General features: G+C 32.1%; 1 protein-coding gene across 1 annotated transcript; it reads right to left on the bottom strand.

Moving 5' to 3' along the window:
• Positions 1 to 12534: 12534 nt before the first annotated feature.
• On the bottom strand, positions 12535 to 19317 carry LOC139517854 (uncharacterized). Its single transcript, XM_071309321.1, has 2 exons — positions 19075 to 19317; positions 12535 to 14508 (listed from the first exon to the last, which is right to left on the bottom strand). Exons 1-2 carry the CDS (start codon positions 19297 to 19299, stop codon positions 13576 to 13578), a joined length of 1158 nt encoding a protein of 385 aa, XP_071165422.1. The 5' UTR covers positions 19300 to 19317; the 3' UTR covers positions 12535 to 13575.

The raw sequence follows: 19317 nt of genomic DNA, 5'->3' as shown, positions 1-19317 counted from the left end.
TTTTTTGTCTTGCTTGACGGAGTCAAAAAGCGAAACATAGGTATGCTGTTTCGGGCGTTGGCGTCATCAACAAGGTATTAGTTTGTGATTAGGTCTAGTTTATGGTGAACCATTAGGGGTAAGTCAAAGATATTTGGTATGTTGTTGTATTAGTATTGGCACATGTCATTACCATGGAGATTATGTGGCCCCACCCCCTCAGTTATGGTCTATTGACTTTGAAATTTTGCTTATTTTTCATGTATTAGTTTGTGATTAGGTCAGTTTATGGAAAACCACTAGTGGTAAGTTCATGATAATTGGTATGCAGTTGTATAAGCATTAGCATATCTCATTTCCATGGAGATTATTTTGCCCCGCCCTTTCAGTCATGGTCTATTGACTTTGAAACTTTTGCTTAAGTTTTCATGTATTAGTTTGTGATTAGGTTGGTTTATGGGAAACCACAAGTGGTAGGTCAATGATATTTAGTATGCAGTTGTATTAGCATTGGCACATCTCATTTCCATGGCGATTATTTTACCTCGCCCCCTCAGTTATGGTTTATTGACTTTGAAATTTTGTTTAGTTGACATGTATTAGTTTGTGTTTAGGTTTGTTTAAAGGAATCTTCTTATGATAAGTCAATAGTATTTTGTATGCAGCTGTATTAGCATTGGCAAATCTCATTTACATGGAGATTGTTTAGCCATGTGCCTTCAGTCATGGTTCATTGACTTTGAATATTTGCTTAACTTACATGTTAAAGTGTTGCTATTTTAATTTCAACATTTGCATTATCGAAATTACAAAAAAGGGAGACATATCTCTGTGATAACAGTTTATTATTAATAGAATTTGGATATGTCAACACTTTTGATATAAATGTTTTGCATCAAATTTATACTGAAGATTAATGTATACACATGAATTAAAGGTAATGTTGTGTAATTGTCAATGACTAAAAAGAAGGTCAATGGTTTTCTCCTGGGACTTGAGCTTCTGTCACCAATGTATAGGTAATAGTGTTGAAAGTGGTGTTGGACACCAATCAATCAATCTCAATTATTTGATTGACCTATGAGATTTAAGGATGTACTGAAGGTGATATTAAATAAATCAAGAATTTTAAATTGATACTATAAGCTGGAAGAGTATAAGTTAAGGATCAAAATAAGCTAAAAATATTCATAGGTCATGGAGCTCCTTTTCAAGATATTCAATTTATAAAATATGGCGGGAAAAGGCTGACTTGGACTTTTACCTCATATTTCCATGGTATTTTTTGGGTCTCAAATCAAAAGAAAGAAAATAAATAATCTACTTAAATTTTGTCAAATGACCTTTTATGAGCTAATAAGTCTTATATGAAAAGATATAGGGGTGAGGGGGGATAGGACCTTTATCGGTACTCCGGGATTGGGTGTTTTTAAGCTCTGGATTTTGGAATTGACCCTTTCATATCCGGGAATTCTTTTTTCGAATTTCAGGACCTCAGGATTTCGTGTTTTTAAGCCCAGGATTTCGGGATTTCGTATTTTTAAGCCCCGGAATTCAGGATTAGGACCCCTCCTACCCTCCCTCAGGGGTGTTGTTGGGGGAAATATTTTACCTTGTATCGTATGGTAAAAAAACAAGGAGTCTGAACATCTGACACAAATTCCAAAACCTCACCCAAGTACATCCATAAGAAAATATTTTAAGAAAAAGATAATGATCTTTTAATCAGTACATGTATAAACTAACAAATGTATTGCAAAAGATTTTTTGTTTAAAACTAGCAAGAAGCTACATAACCCCTCATTTTTTGTAAATTAGGAAATTATTGTGAGTATTTCTTATTCTGATTGTTGAAAAATGAAAGTATGTTTTTTTCCAACACCTATGCTGTTGCCTTTTTAGCAATAATAAAACCATTGTAACAAATTCTGAATTAACGGTATATACTATAAATGTAAGCAACAATTTTATATTTTTTAAAAGTTATTAATGCTGACCAGTTGTAAACAAAGAAAATATTAAGATGAGTTAAAGTTTTGAGGGATGAATTTAATTTTGTTTTTTTCATTTTCATATCTGGTAATAAATCTTTAATATTTCTATATTCCATAAAAGTGGATCTACATGTTTAAAAATGGGATATTGTAGGAAAAATTATTTATTGCATGCCACTATATGTTCTGTTTTAGTTTATTCTGTTGATTGATAACCAATGATAACGTGTGTCTATCTGTGTATGAAAATGTAGAATTTTAAACAATACTAATAAAACTGTTTTGTTTTTACTGCTATTGAATTGTATAGCCATCTTCCAAAACATATTTATTTTTTAAACTATTTTCTGCATTTCCTTGCTTGAAAGTATCTCTGATTTTATCCAGCAAATAAAGGATCTTTGTAAAGTTGGGTCTCATTGATGTATATCCACATTTCTTTTGTTAATAAGCCTAAAATGTCAAAAAAGTGGGACAAGGCAATCTGAATTCTGACATCATCATATCTGGTTAAAGTTTTATGTCAAACATTTATGGAACTTCATGATACTTGGACATAAGATTTTTATGATTAAAAGACAACTCATGGGCAATATTTTGAAAATCTATTTATTTTCATTTTTCTGTATTTAACTTCAAAAGTAAAATAACCAATAAATCCAACTCTGAGGAAAATTCAAAATAGTGAGGTCTGAAATGATATGGCAATATCAAAAGCAAACACAGCAAACGAATGGATAACAACTGTCATATTCCTGACTTGGTACAGAAATTTTCTAATGTTGAAAATGGTGGATAAAACCTGGTTTTATAGCTAACTAAACCTCTCACTTGTATGACAGTTGCATAAAATTCAATTATATAGATAACAATGTTTGAACAAAACAAACAGACAAAGCATAGGAGGGGGGCAAGGGGGGTCCCAATAACAGCAAAACAGCAAATTGATTTGGCTCATAACAGATAACAAGGAATTAAAATGGACAAAAACAGATAACAGTAAATGAAATATTAAAATTATTCGGTCTTTGACAAATCAGTATTTTTTATTACGGATATAATCCTTTGTAATGCATTCCATTTTTTATGACTATGTTTTTAGTATTAATTTATGTATCTAGAATGTGTTTAAATTACTACTCAATATATTATAATATTTTTTATACGCTCGTTTTCGGAACGTATTATGGTACATTGTATACTGTTGTCCGTCTGTTGTCAACATGTCGGACATTAACTCAAAAAACTCTTTAACCATTTGCATTAAACTTTAGGAAATTGTTTATATCTATTGACGTGAGCTCCTTTTTTTTTTTTTTTTTTTTTTTTATAAATTTTAGATTTTAAGTTTCTGGGTAATGGGTTTTTATTCAATAAAATTGGTGTTTTTTTCAATTTTCTGATAATATCTCAAAAATGCTTTCACAAAGCAAGGAATTTTGGTGAATTGTTTATATCTATTAACATGAGGTAACTTTCAATTTTTATAAATTTTAGATTTTACGTTTCCGAGTGAACGGGTTTTATTAATTTAAAAAGTGGTGATTTTCCAGTTTTCAGACATTAAGGATGTACTTAGGTGAGGTTTTGGAATGAGTGTCAAATGTTCGGACTCTTGGTGTTTTTCCATACAATACAATGTAAAATATTTTGCCCCATAACACCCATTTATTTTTTCAAATATGACTAAATAGCTCATGACAGGTCATTTACCAAAATTTTAGAAGATTCTTAATTTTCTTTCTTTTGTTTTGAGACCCAATAATACCAATGTAAATATAAGGTAAAAGTCCGAGTCAGCCTTTTCCCGCCATATTTTAATTCTCAAATATCTCGAAAAGGAGGTCCATGACCTATCAATATTGTTAGCTTATTTTTATCCTTAATTGATGCTCTACCAGCTTATATTATCAATTTTACCTTCTTAATTTATTAATTTTCACCTAACCTCACCTAAGTACATCCTTAACACAAAAATGTTTTCAGCAGTTCTCCTGAAACGTTGGTGTATTGTTTATAGACTCTTTATATATATTGACTGAAGCTCCCTTTGTTGCTAATCAAAAAGTGACCTAAAAGAGTTTGAATATTCTGACTTTTTCTAAATGACCATTTAATGAGATGTGTGAATTTTTCTTAATAAAACTATGAGGCAAAGTGTATAGGGTAGAAAAATCAAAAGCACCAATTACAAGCATGCAATTTATCAAATTCTTTTTGACACTCTAAAAGCAATTTATTCCTCTATTTTCAAAGGCCTTATTTGAACAATTTTTATCAGCTGAGGTTTTTGATTGTACCAAGTGTACTAGTAAGTAGAATACATAGTTTAGTAGGGAAACTGGCTTGAAACGAAATAAATCTTTGTTTGTAATGAGTTATATGCAGCTTCGGACCCAAGTACATGGTTGGAACTTTCATTGTACAATGCATTTGGTTCTGCTTTGAAAAGAATCACAGAGCTGAGTCTATGTACCATATTATATAAAAGGTTAAGTGGTTGTTAGGACCTACAATGTAGTCCTTAATTGAGATCCTTGTCAGATATTCCTGGCCATATGTTTTCCTTTTTGTCATATTAAGAATTGTTTTAATTTAATATGTTCGTACGGAAAACAAGGAACATTATTCTCATACAAAAAATTAAGATAATTCTAAATACACATTCATAAAAAAAAATGGAATTTATTACAAAGGATAATCATATGATATACTTGGATTGTCCTGGACCACACTTCTGTGATGGGTAGAGTGGGGCGCTCATATTCGCCGGGGACACAATTTCGCCGTTTTATGATTTTGAGGTGCAAAAACTTCAAAAGATGGGTAAAATGGAAAAAACATGCCGGTAAATTATATTATTTTAACAAATATGATTATTTTTTAAACTTAGACAAAATTTCGGCACTTACCGGAAAAAACCGAAAGACAGACAACGATTTTCGGCCAATTTCCTGAATGAAAAAAATTATTTCAAAGAAGTATTTCTAAGTAATTCTTTGACTGATTGCCCTAAATTTCAGGTCTTTACACCTTTGAAATGTCTGCTATTTATCTATAATGAAATTGGTTTGATGAATATTGTTTAAAATAGCAGTTACTTGGTTTTAAATAGATGTGTAAAAACGGCTAATATGTGTCCCCCTTTGACAAAACATCAGGAAATTTCAAACACGCTTTAATCTAACTTTTCAGATGATTTTATTTCAAACAAACACGTTTTCAAGCTAAGGATATTTTGCATTTGAATTTATCTTCATATAGAAATATCAGCATACTTCGGAAACATAAAGACCTGAACATGAACTGCAGAAAACATGGAAAGATGTGGGGAAAATGAGCACCCCACTCTATATGTTAATGGAATCCTTCACTGAATACGGGACAAACATATCAGTAGTGGTAGACCCCAATGGCCAATGATCTTCAATTTATACCGAATATTGACTGTCAAAAAAAATGCTAACATTCCAATTTTCAATAACAGTTAACAGCAAATACATTATCACAATAACAGATAACAAAAAAATTAAAAGCCCAATAACAGCTAACAAAGAATAAGACAATAACAGCTAACAGCAAATATATTTTCAAAATAACAGATAACAAAGAATTAAATTGCCCCATAACAACAAAGCAGTTAAACCCCTTGCCCCACCTCAGCATATGAGGAAAAATACCAGACAAGAATACAATAATTTACTATAGCACAAAAACAGTAACAACGACTGGATGTATAAGTACAGAGCCACGTTATATGTAACATTAAAACACAAATTGGCGTATAGACAAAGCTCAATTTAGCAAAAATGAAAAAAAAACAAAACAAATATTTACCACAGCACAATAACACAATAACAAGATGTACAGAGCCACGTCAAATAGATATCACCGAACAGACTAAACAGTAAAAGTAGTATTCATAAAGACAAATTAAAGAATACTATAACGTTATAAAGATAATAAACAACATCAGTACCCAGAATCTATACTTCACAAGGTCATGTTTTTCTCTGACTGCATATGACGTCTACACAAAATCCATTGGATGTTGGATGTGTGCGGATTGATAATTTAGTCTTAGATGCATGATTCTTTTATTAGTTGTTAGAGGCTTTGAACTAGCTGTCAGTTAACTGCGAGTACTCTCAGATCTGTGCCTAGTGTCTTTTTGTTGTTGGGATGTACAAGTACCTTTCCACATCCACTTGTATTTTTGTCCATCTGATGAGTAAAACATTTTTCAACTGATTTTTATAGTTCGTTCTTATGAACAGTCAAGGGCTTGTGTTCCTATCATGATGTCCTATATAGTAAAGGGTTTGTGTTCCTATTGTGATATCCTAGATAGTCAATGGCATGTTCCTATCATAATATCCTATATAGTCAAGGGCATGTGTTCCTATCATGATATCCTGATGTCAAGGGCATGTGTTCCTATCATGATATCCTATATAGTCAAGGGCATGTGTTCCTATCATGATATCCTATTTATTCAAGGGCATGTGTTCCTATCATGATATCCTATTTAGTCAAGGGCATGTGTTCCTATCATGATATCCTATAGTCAAGGGCATATGTTCCTATCATGATATCCTATAGTCAATGGCATATTCCTATCATATTATCCTATATAGTCAAGGGCATGTGTTCCTATCATGATATCCTATAGTCAAGGGCATGTGTTCCTATCATGATATTCTATATAGTCAAGGGCTTGTGTTCCTATCATGATATCCTATACAGTCAAGGGCATGTGTTCCTATCATATCCTATATAGTCAATGGCATGTTCCTATCATAATATCCTATATAGTCAAGGGCATGTGTTCCTATCATGATATCCTATACAGTCAAGGGCATATGTTCCTATCATGATATCCTATAGTCAAGGGCATGTGTTCCTATCATGATATCCTATAAAGTCAATGGCATGTTCCTATCATATTATCCTATACAGTCGAGGGCATATGTTCCTATCATGATATCCTATATAGTCAATGGCATGTTCCTATCATAATATCCTACATAGTCAAGGGCATGTGTTCCTATCATGATGTCCTATATAGCCAATGGGATGTGTTCCTATCATGATATCCTATAGTCAAGGGCATGTGTTCCTATCATGATATCCTATATAGTCAAGGGCATATGTTCCTATCATGATATCCTATATAGTCAATGGCATGTTCCTATCATAATATCCTACATAGTCAAGGGCATGTGTTCCTATCATGATATCCTATCTAGTCAAAGGCATGTGTTCCTATCATGATGTCCTATATAGCCAATGGGATGTGTTCCTATCATGATATCCTATAGTCAAGGGCATGTGTTCCTATCATGATATCCTATATAGTCAATGACATGTTCCTATCATAATATCCTATATAAATAAATAAAATTGAGAATGGAAATGGGGAATGTGTCAAAGAGACAACAACCCGACAAAATAAAAAACAACAGCAGAGGGTCACCAACAGGTCTTCAACGCAGCGAGAAATTCCTGCACCTGGAGGCGTCCTTCAGCTGGCCCCTAAACAAATATATACTAGTCCAGTGATAATGAACGCCATACTAATTTCCAAATTGTACACAAGAAACTAAAATTAAAATAATACAAGACTAACAAAGGCCAGAGGCTCCTGACTTGGGACAGGCGCAAAAATGCGGCGGGGTTAAACATGTTTGTGAGATCTCAACCCTCCCCCTATACCTCTAACCAATGTAGAAAAGTAAACGCATAACAATACGCACATTAAAATTCAGTTCAAGAGAAGTCCGAGTCTGATGTCAGAAGATGTAACCAAAGAAAATAAACAAAATGACAATAATACATAAATAACAACAGACTACTAGCAGTTAACTGACATGCCACCTCCAGACTTCAATTAAACTGACTGAAAGATTATGATTTCATCATATGAACATCAGGCACAATCCTTCCTGTTAGGGGTTTAGTATCATCCATCATAACATATATGAGAAGAACATAACCCGTGTCATGCCAACAACTGTTTTTAGAATAAATGTGTTTAGTTCCGATGCAAAAGTATTGTTGTTGTTGTTATAGTCAAGGGCATGTGTTCCTATCATGATATCCTATTTAGTCAAGGGCATGTGTTCCTATCATGATATCCTATTTAGTCAAGGGCATGTGTTCCTATCATGATGTCCTATAGTCAAGGGCATGTGTTCCTATCATGATGTCCTATATAGCCAATGGCATGTGTTCCTATTGTGATTTCCTAGATATTCAAAGACATGTGTTTCCTATCATGATTTACTAGATTATTAAGGAGGTATGTTCCCTATCATGATTTACAAGTTATTCAAGGGCTTGTGATTCCTATCATGATATTCTGGAAATTCAATGGCATGTGTTTCCTATACGACTTCCTAGATATTCAAGGGAAGTTGACTGACAATTTCAGCAAATTGAATTCTTTGTAGATTTATTTTTAGAGTTTCTCAGTTATAGTTTTCAAGATACAAGGTAAAAATGAAAAAAAGGTAAAATTAATCATTTAAGGGCAAAAGAAGTTGTCTGATAGTTTTGTTTTAATACGCCAGCAAATAGATCTTTTAAACATTGACATTGTACATATACTGTCTTAATTTCTGTATCTATAGGGGTTTTCATGATATTAGACAACCTTACAGTTTACCCCTTTGTTTCTAATATCAGTCACTGTACCCATATAATATTTCATACAGCAAAGTTATGAAAGTTCATAAATATAATGAAGTTGTGTAGTTGAGAACTGTCCATGTGCAAAAACTATAAAATGGTAAAATTGCAATATTCTGTATAAAGAAAAACAAGAAACAGAAAATATAGATTCCAGCAATTTATTATGTCCATAAAGATTAAAAATGTATATTTATTTTCCAATTTCTATCAGCATGATCAGTACACAAACAGTTCCAGCAATTTATTATGTCCATAAAGATTAAAAATATATATTTATTTTTTAATTTCTAAATGTACACACACATACAAGGAATAGAAAATATATGAAAATATAGTTTACATCACATGGGGAGGTACATTTTTATGTAATTATGTGTTTTTCAGACATTTAATTGTTATGTATGTACGTACTATAGTAACAAAATATCATCAAATTCCTATATCCATGTGCTTTGAAGAAGGCCTTTCTCCAGGTTTGAATTTTATATTGTACTCTCTTTTATTTAAGTATTTTTTTATAATAATTTAATTTTGGATGTAACAAGTCTTCTGATTGACTGACGTTGACCTGACATCATCAACATTTTTTCATGGTTTACTCCGGTTTGTAATGGAATTTAAAATTAAATTATAAGAAATGACTGTAATATTTTTTATGTCTATTAGAAATAACATAAAAATTTGGTGTGCACCACATTTTTTATGTTATTTTTTCATAGACATAAAAAATATTACAAAATATTACAGTCATTCCTTTTAAAAATACAAATATTATAATGATCTCCAGCTACTAAAAATGTAATTATATCAAACGTTGAATTTCTGTTCATCATGTTCATGTTACAGTTTTGTTTAAAGAATTTGACAGAAGGTACAACCACCTGTATATATATATATTATACTATTGACCTCTAAATGTCTTTTCTCATTTTTGTGGTATTATTGTTGCATTCTCATTATTGAACACTTTTCAAAATCCCTCTTGTTATGCATTATGTTTTAGTGAACTTTTTAGTAGCATTTAGTAACATTTAGGATGGTAACATGTTAAATACTGTAAATTAAAAAAATATTGTGATGTTTTTTGAATTTACAGTATTTAACATGTTACCATCCTAAATGTTACTAAATGCTACTAAAAAGTGATACTAAATATGGGATTATACATAATGCATAACGAGAGGGATTTTGAAAGGTATACAATAATGAGAATGCAACAATAATACCACAAAAATGAGAAAAAAATCGCAATAATAAATGCACGCAATAATTTCTGAATTTACAGTAGTTTATCTATATAATATAATATCTACCATCAATTACACAGTGATTACAATGATTTCACCACTAAATCACATGGAATAAACAGACATGGATTCAGAAGTGCACCAGGTGAGGGACACCCATAAACATTTTAAAAATGTAATTTATAGGTAACAAGAGGCTGTCACAACGACAGCAAACCGGATTTATTAACATTTATTTGTGTCCTGGCAATATCACAAGAACCATTACTGATGAATGGTGAAAGTGAAAATCGTCAATATCAAATTTGACCTCCATTTTGTCATCAATATCAACATATTAAAATTTGAAAAGCTTAGATTGAATGGTTCATGAGTAAATGCAACAGCGTGAATGGAAACGCCATTTTACAATCTTTCAAGAACCATAACACCTGAACGGTAAAAGTCAAAACCGTCATTATTGAACTTGACCTCTATTTTGTCATCAGTAACAATATATTAAAATTTGGGAAGCTTTGGTAGAACAGTTCATGCGTAAATGCACAGACATGACTGGAAACTCCATTTTTCAATCTTTCAAGAACCGTAACTCCTGAACGGTAAAAGTCAAAATCGCCATTATTGAACTTGACCTTCATTTAGTTGTCAGTAACAACATATTAAAATTTTAAAAGCTTTGGTTGGACGGTTCATGAGTTAATGCACGGACAACATTTGATAGCCGCCCGCCCGCCCGACCGCCCGCCCGTCGTACATCCCCAATTCAATAACCGACATTTTTGTCACAAAAATCCGGTTAATAAAATCTTCGATTTTTTAGGAGCCCCTCACCATAGCTACAAATCTTGTATCCACAACTGGTAAAATATACAATCACGTTATGACAAATAAAAAAATAAGTATAAATTGAAAGTTCCTGCATAGAAATATTATATATTATAATACACATAATAAAAGACACATCATGAAAATAATAAATAGAAAGACAATCTACAATGGAACTGTTACTTGGTTCCACAACTGGAATGGTTAAGCTCATAACAAATTTTTAAGTTATGGAAGAGATAGTCATTGTCAGTGAGTAAAGATGGAGTTTTAGGTCACGAAGTACAAAAAAGAACTGTGCCAAAAGTAGAAGTTATATAAAATAAGTTGCAAAATATATACAGAGTGATGTTCATGTGTACTTTAAATGGGGGGGGGGGGGGGGGGGGTTGCAATTGTTATACTGTATTAAATGAATCCATGTTATTTAGTTTCTTTGGTAGCCTCAGGACTCATTAAACACTACACAAATGAGTCATTTGAAAGGCGAGAGATAGTAATTTTTGAAAAATTATCAAACTAAGCTTTAATACTAATTCCTTTTTCTTTTTATGCTCTTGCTGTAACAGAGGGAGCATTAAGTTTTACCCTGGTTTGTCTGTACATCTGTAATTATGTCTGTATGTCTGGAATGGGTATCAGTTCTCTAACTTGGAGTTAGCTTCTTTCTTTTTTTTTCAACTTCAGATACTTTATTTCACTAATAGTTGTTAACAAGGCCCCTTAATGTTACAACAATGGCATTAAGGTTCTTCCCTGTATTGTTAATTACCAATAAAACCAGGGGATTTCATTGGCAAACTTTTTATAAATCTACATGGTATTACGTGTTAGTTACAATTTACAGAGTAATAGCTGTCTACTACATGTATACATTACTTTACTTTACAATGAAAAAGAAAACAGAACTTTGACCGTCTTTTGTTTAGCTTTTAGTTTCGGATTACACAAGCGAAAGTGAAAGAGCATGGTTTCTGATCGGATCAAGAGGTCAGTATAATTACGATTGTTTTTAGGTAATATCTTATCATTCAAATACACTGAACATTGAAATAATATACCATATCTAATATTTAAACAAAAGTTAAGGAGCAATTTTGTTTAGCAATTTTTCTTCTTTTTATTTCAATAATATTTTTGTGATTCTAGTCTTGGAGTTTGCCTCAACCAAATGTTTTGAAACTTAACAAAATGTGCATTGTAGTAATAACCATGAAACACAGATCAAGTGTGATTTTTGGTTAGATCACTTTTTCCGTTCTAGAGTAATTCCCCTTTACAAATGGAAAAATTGCTGAATTTTTTTGTTTTCCTTCTTTGACTTACAGATTGCCTCTCCCAAATGTTATGAAACTTAAACAAAATGCTTGTACATTTACATGTAACCACAAAACACAGATCAGGTGCAAAGGACAAGGTACGATAAGGCCCTTTTTTGCCCCCTACCCCTTTTTTTTCATTTTTCAAATTCTGATTTGGAAAGCTACTTATTATGTTAAAATATTCTCTGATGCTTGAAGTTTGTTTGGATGAACTTCAAAACTACTTATTTTAGCAACTGGATGAGGTGAGGAGGTCAAAGTTTCTGTTTTATTCAAATATTGTAATTATTAATCACTTTGCAGGTGTTTCGTACAACAAATTTTTAATTTTAAGTGCCTGCGCCAACTTGACCCAGGATTTTTTTTATTCCAATGTAATTAGCACTGTTTTTGCTGTCTAAATTGCCGTAATGTTCTCTGAGTCTTGTAGGCGCACCCTATTAAATTTTAAGAAGCAGTGACCAAAAATCCTAATTTTTCCTTCTTTTTGTGTTTTTGGTGCTTTTTTACCCCCCTCACCTCACCCATTTTCTGAAATTAATGGTTTTGAAGTTCATCCAAACAAACTTCAAACCTAAGGGAATATTTTGATGAGACAGGTAGCTTTCCAAAACAGAATTAGAAAAATGAGAAAATAGGGGGCCAAAAACGGGCCTTATTGTATTGTCCTTTGTATAGTGTCACTTTTATTGTTCTTGATTTATGTCCATTCATAACTTTATATGCAAGCTGGGTCATCATCCCCATTTATTTTTTTCTATGTTCATCAGTTTGAATTAAAACATGTTACAAAATGAATATCCAGTAAAATATATGTTAAATTACAATATAGTGTATGTTGTTAGGAAATTAAAAGACACACGGTCTACATTTGTACCTTAAGCTTAAAGTATATTTTACAAAGTATTTCAGATATTCATTTAAAGGAAGCATTACAGGATGCATAGAAAAACAATGTTTAGAAAACATAACTCAAAAACTTAAATTTTGACATTTTTTAGCAATTCAAAAATAATAACATCATATACATATGTACCTCTCATCTTATCCTCATGACTCTTATATAACAATATGTGTTAACATTTTTTGTAACATTTCCTTTATAGCATTAATGAAGTAAAATTTAAAGTCTGATATGATTGTAGTTACATATGCTTTATTTTATCAACTTTTACTTTGATAAATTGACTTGGGTTTTCTTTAGCAGTTGTTTAAATTTCTGACCAGTTGAACATTAATTTTGAAGGAACTGCATTAGGTGGAGAACAACACAAGAGTGAAGTTACAGAAATACAAAATATCATTTCTTTTCAATATAACGCATATACATTAATCATTTCTATCTTTTAAAATACATTCTCATAATCATTATGAAAAGAAAGGCAAGAGTACTTTTACATCTAACATGATCTTCTGACATTGTGGGTTTTCATTCACTGATGATGTATTATACTCATTATACAAAACTTATCACATATAACTTGATGATTATAGACATGATAGAACAAAGGAGTTTCACATTAAACCATTTGGTTGTGTTGAAGTTTTGTCTTTATAGCCTTTGAACATGCATGGAGCCTGAAACCAAATACAGGAAGCACCCGGATCATTCAATATCTTACTATCATCAATTGTTTTCTGAAGAATCGTGTCCTCTTCAGAATATGAACTAATATTATTATTATATTCTGAAGATAAATTGCTAAGCTTGTCTTCTAAATTAGCAGAAGATTTTTTCTTTTCTACAACAGTATCATCATCATTGTTCAAACAGAAACTTCTCCTTGACAATCTTCTAGCCTTGTCTACACTGGCTAATACATGTAGATGTTTTCCTGTGTGTATATGTCCATGTTTTTCTGAGTGTAAATATACATCTTTTTCTGTGAGATCACTGGAAATAAATAATTTCATCATTTCTTCTTCTAAAGAAGCATCTAATCCTGAGACATCAAATGGTTCGATTCCAGAAATTTCTATTTCATTTTCTTCATGAGTTAAATCATGTGTGAACACATCACTGTTTGGATTGGAAATTAGATTTAAGGAAAATTGTGTTCCCCTGGATGGCATTTTAAAATTAGGTTTAGGTAAAAACCATTTTATTCCACTGTCTGCAGGTGCATTTAACATGACTATAGCATTAGTTGTACGTACATCTTTAAGCTTTCCTACAAAATCTTGCATAATTAATTCCCTCATTAGGTATCTTATACAGAATTTAGAGGATAAGTTGTTAGATTCTGGGTGATATGGTGGTAAGGTAATCAGGTAACACTCCTTCGGACTTACTGTGGTGCCACCTAGGAGGAAAAGCACTTGGCGTACTTCTGGACAAATCTCAAAATTTTCAGCAAGTTTTTCAAACAGTTCTTCTAAACCTTTGACCAGCTTGGTAATCTTCCTTAATTCCATTTTGGACACCAATGACCTTCTCACAGGTGGTTTCTGAAATAATCAAAATATAAGTTTAAAAATTATTTCTTAGAATTTCATTCTTTTACAATAGTATATATAATTCAAGTCAGAGAATGTAAATTACAAATAGGTGATGTCCATCATCCGGGTTGATATGATTGACATAATAATTGACCAGCTATGATTAATGATGTGTTTTATGTGTCTTGTCTTGACAAAGAATCACAAATTTACCTCTTAGGTCACAAGTTTGCTTTTGATACTAAACTTTATTGTTCCATTAATATTCATTGATTGCCAAACCTTATGAGGCACAAAAAAAATTGTTTTGGCCTGATGATCCACCAGCAGGTGCAAAAAATTAAAGAGCTGATAGCTCTGAGGAGAAAGAAGGTGAATAAAAGGTAACTTGAATTACCATAAAAGCAGCCCCACTTACCCAGCCTGCTTTGTTCTATTATCATTATGATGTATTTTTTTTTCTTCAAACAAGAATGTGTCATTCATAAGTACATGGATGTCCCATCCGTACTATCATTTTCTATGTTCAGTGGACTGTGAAAATGAGGTAAAATATTTAATTTGGCAGTAAAATTAGAAAGATCATATCATAAGGAACACATGTGTACTAAGTTTCAAGTTGATTGGATTTCAACTTCATCAAAAACTACCTCGACCATAAACTTTAACCTAAAGCAGGACGGACGGACAGACCAGAAAACATAATGCCCATACATGGGGCATAAAAAAAGTAAGACTTGTTTATACCCGCCAACTTTTGAAAGTTCCCAAGGGGGGTTTTAGTGCGCAACAACAATTTTAAAGGTTACAATTTTTAGCAAAGTATTTTGCACTATCTGGATTGTCTAGAAAAAGTGTCATATTTGTATGATGAACTTACATGCCTTTTTCTTAAGTCTGTTTGCATGATTCTAGTTATTAAATCGGTAGAAGATGAACATGTAGCTAGCAGACCAGGGTTTATTTTCTTGTGTAAGAATATTAGATGCTTGTTGAAATTTCCAATTTTGAATTAATCACAAAGATGGACCTTTAACAGGTTGGGAACAACACTCCAAATGAGGGATAACCCTCATTGGAAGAACATTACAACCCACTGTAAAAAAATGAGCAACTTTATATTCATATTATTTGATGAAACTTTTCCCCAATAACTATGCATCTATCAAGTATTAAATGGTCAAAACATGTCAAAAGAATTTTGTGATGTTTCTAAACTTATATCTTCTTTATTAATTTGACCCCTCATTTAGAAAAGTTGTTCAAAATATAATGAATTTTCCCACTTTTGAGTTAAAATCTTAAAAATTTTCTTTCTTTTTTTTCAACAGTAAAATGACCCCTTGTTTTAGGTACAGTCCCTCATATAAGGGACATCACTCAGGGGGGGGGGGTCCCAACCTGCTTGTTGGTCTTTGTGAAATAAGAATAGTACATTGTCCTTTAAATAATTTAATTGAATACAAAAATAAAATATGTTACAACAAGTATTATGTCAATATATTAGTGAAAAAAAACTATTTATTATCTTTATGGTAGTACTGCATCATTGAATTTTGTCAATCAGCCATGCTTTTATCCTTAAGCTGTGTAAGAACCTGCTTGCAGATGAAAATTCACATGACATATTCACGATTTTACAACTAGATGAAAACAACACAAATTCAAAATCTATAATCTTCAGTGAATACGTTTTTGATTGGCTGATTAATTGATCATGAAAAACGCAGAATTTGATTGGCTGAACACGATTGTCCTACCTTGGGAACAAAATCAGGAACAGATGATTTTCACTAAATCATGTTTTAGAATTTTTTAATGATACCCTTAATATTAATATTTTTTAATATATGCAAAGACGTATTATAAAACGTCCTTGATAAGAGTAAAGAGAATGAACACATGGCGAACGTACTTTACGAGCGAAAGAACTCAGGACGAACTGACGAAGGGTGAAAATGTAAACAGGGCGAGTTGTCCTGATACCAAATTCACGCATGCGTACTACAAATATCTACAGTAAAAACATCCGGTTACAAGTAAACAAATAATGTTCATGTACATTGTAGATGAGATGAAATCTAATAATTTACATAAATAAAAGGGTACATATTTACAGATTAAATGATTCAGATACTTAATCATGTGTAAAAATCGGTGTCAGGAATCAGAAGTTGTTATGAAATTGTAATACACAGAAACGAATGCATACAGAGGTTCAATGATTTTAAAGTCGGCATCATAGGCCTTCAGAAGACTTGAAGTCTTCTTCCACCAAAAATCCATTTAACATCTTCTTTTCATTATAGAATTTTCTAAAGTTGCTCCTGGTTTAATTTTTTTAAAGAAGAATGTGTCAGAGGACATGAATACCCACGCTCAAGCTTTACAATTTTCCAAGTTAAATAACAACCCATATTAAAACTCTGTTTCATTGTTGTGGTTCTGAGCAATGTGCATAAATTTCATAAAATTTGGATGAGCAAAACTTAAGTAAAGGTGTGGAAACGAAAAATTTGAAATTATAAAGGGACATAACTTTGAAGTACAGCTCCGTGTAAAAATCAGGCAGAGCCAACATGTACTTAGTCTTCATGGTCTTATTGGTGATTTTTTAATGTCTTAAAAATACTCCCTTTTACAATGGGGTCACAATCAGAAAATGTTTAGTATTTTTGTGTATTTATTCTAAGGAGATACAAGTACATCAATGACTATTTAAAGCTTGCGTTAATTAAACATAGCGTTAAACATGTGTCTTTGCAACAGCAAGAGGGTTAACATGCATGTCCATACATGTCAACCTCTGACAATGGGAAATCATGTCATGACATGACATGATATGTCAAAAAGCGTATGAAAATGCGTGACGTAGATGCGGACTTGTTAATATGAATGTGGTAATGTTGTGAATATAAAAAACAATATATATTCTACTGTGAACTTTTATTGTATTAAACACTGGTCTGTTATGTTGCTTTTAAAGCACCCCCTCTAGGCACATATTCAAACAACTGCCAGTTTCAAGTTTAGTTGCATTTATTTGATAACAGCACACCATACAAATGTAACATAGTCAAGTTCTGATCAGAATTCAGTGTCAATTTCTTTATAATTGAAAAGGCTCTCCCACAGTAGGAATTGATATTTGACTGAATATTTGAAAGAATGTCATAATGTTTGGGTTTTTTTGGCAATGCAAAATGTCATCTATTATCTCTGCCATTGCTCCCACTGCTATTGCCTAGTTAAAACTGAGTAGTTCTTCAAAAGAAAGTTGGTACTATGAGAGCTGATCCAACAGTTCTGTGATATTTTTATCCCCATGGCCAGTAGAAATCTGTTGCCGTGTTGGCTAGATTTGAAACTGAAACTGAAATTGAAAAAGAAAAATGTTTTATAAATTTGATTTCCATTAGATAAACATGTTAAATGCTTATTCAAATAGCTACATTGTATTTCTCCTCTCACATGTATTGTTTTTTTATCATTGCAACATAGAATGCACAAATTATGCGTTACTCAGTTACTTGTCACTTGATCATTTAAACTCGAACTCAAAAACATAATTTATAAATCTTGAATCTTGCCGTACACATAGTTTTGGCTTAACAATCGGCACTTTAGACGACGGTACAGGCCCTGAAAGTGACCTCTTTCTGTGCACATTACCCCTATAAAGTGAATTTAAGAGAGTCACAAAATCGTTAAAACTAATCACAAACTACTTACCTTTTACTGTTTGTCATAAAGAAAAATAAACAATGTGGCAGCCAAACTATTACTTCGAATTTTTCTGTATTTATCGCCAAATAAGGAAAAAAACAGAGAATAGCGATATCACTAACGACCAAAATATGAAAAGAACAAAAAAGCGTGTAATTGCGTGTAAAGTGGTGAAAAGCTTGTACAGGCCATGTGACAAAATCCTCGCGTGTAAACCGTTGAAAAAGCGTGTATTACACGCGAATATCATGTCACTTGACATGTATGTGAATGTCTGTAGGTTCAAAACCTCAATTAGAGCTTAATCAACGTTGTTTTCACCTTATCGCTAATTGTCTAAAATTACTGGAAATCAGTTGTGTAATTTTTAATCCTTAAGTTTTCTAATCTGTCATGTGTTGTCCGAAACGCAACATCTAAAATTTATAAAAAAAAAACCAAAAGGGCACTCAGTTCAATAGATAAAAACAATTGACCAAAGTTCTATACAAATTGGTTAAAGAGTTTTTAAGTTAATGACTGACATGTGGACGACGGACAGATGGACGGACAAGGGTATACCATAACATAATAGGTCAATAAAAACCAAAATGGAAAAGTGATTGTAGTATGACATTGATAGTTCAAGCAAGACAGATTCTCAGGTCAGTTGGAATAGCGATAAGGTGTATTGTGTTTTTAATATTTAAATTGCCCACTGGCACTGAAAATAACATCCTCAATCTTATTATTTGATTGATCCCTAAATCTATGGACCGAGATCAAAACATTCAAATCAATGACAAGTCCAAGAGTTCACATCTGTGATTTATGTCGTCATTCAATAGTCATAAATATGAAAATAAACACCTGATCCGGTCTTGTTTTAATATCATTGACATTGTGTTGTTGGTCTTCCATTATTTTCAACCCTTGTTTAACTTGTTCGTATGGGACAGGGATTTGTTGTCGTTCGTATAAAATATATTTCAAGTATTCCTTGACCAATATACATCTAGTGTGCGACTGGATCCCGCCGTCTAATATTAAATCTTTACAACTATCACTTTTAATCTTATTTTTTCGAAAGGCCATTTTCAAAATTTGGCGGAA

The sequence above is a fragment of the Mytilus edulis genome, chromosome 3 (genome assembly GCF_963676685.1).
Source record: "Mytilus edulis chromosome 3, xbMytEdul2.2, whole genome shotgun sequence".
NCBI classification, from domain to species: Eukaryota; Metazoa; Mollusca; class Bivalvia; order Mytilida; family Mytilidae; genus Mytilus; species Mytilus edulis.
Note: the sequence above shows the minus strand (reverse complement) of the source record. Positions and strands in the feature narration are given on the sequence as shown.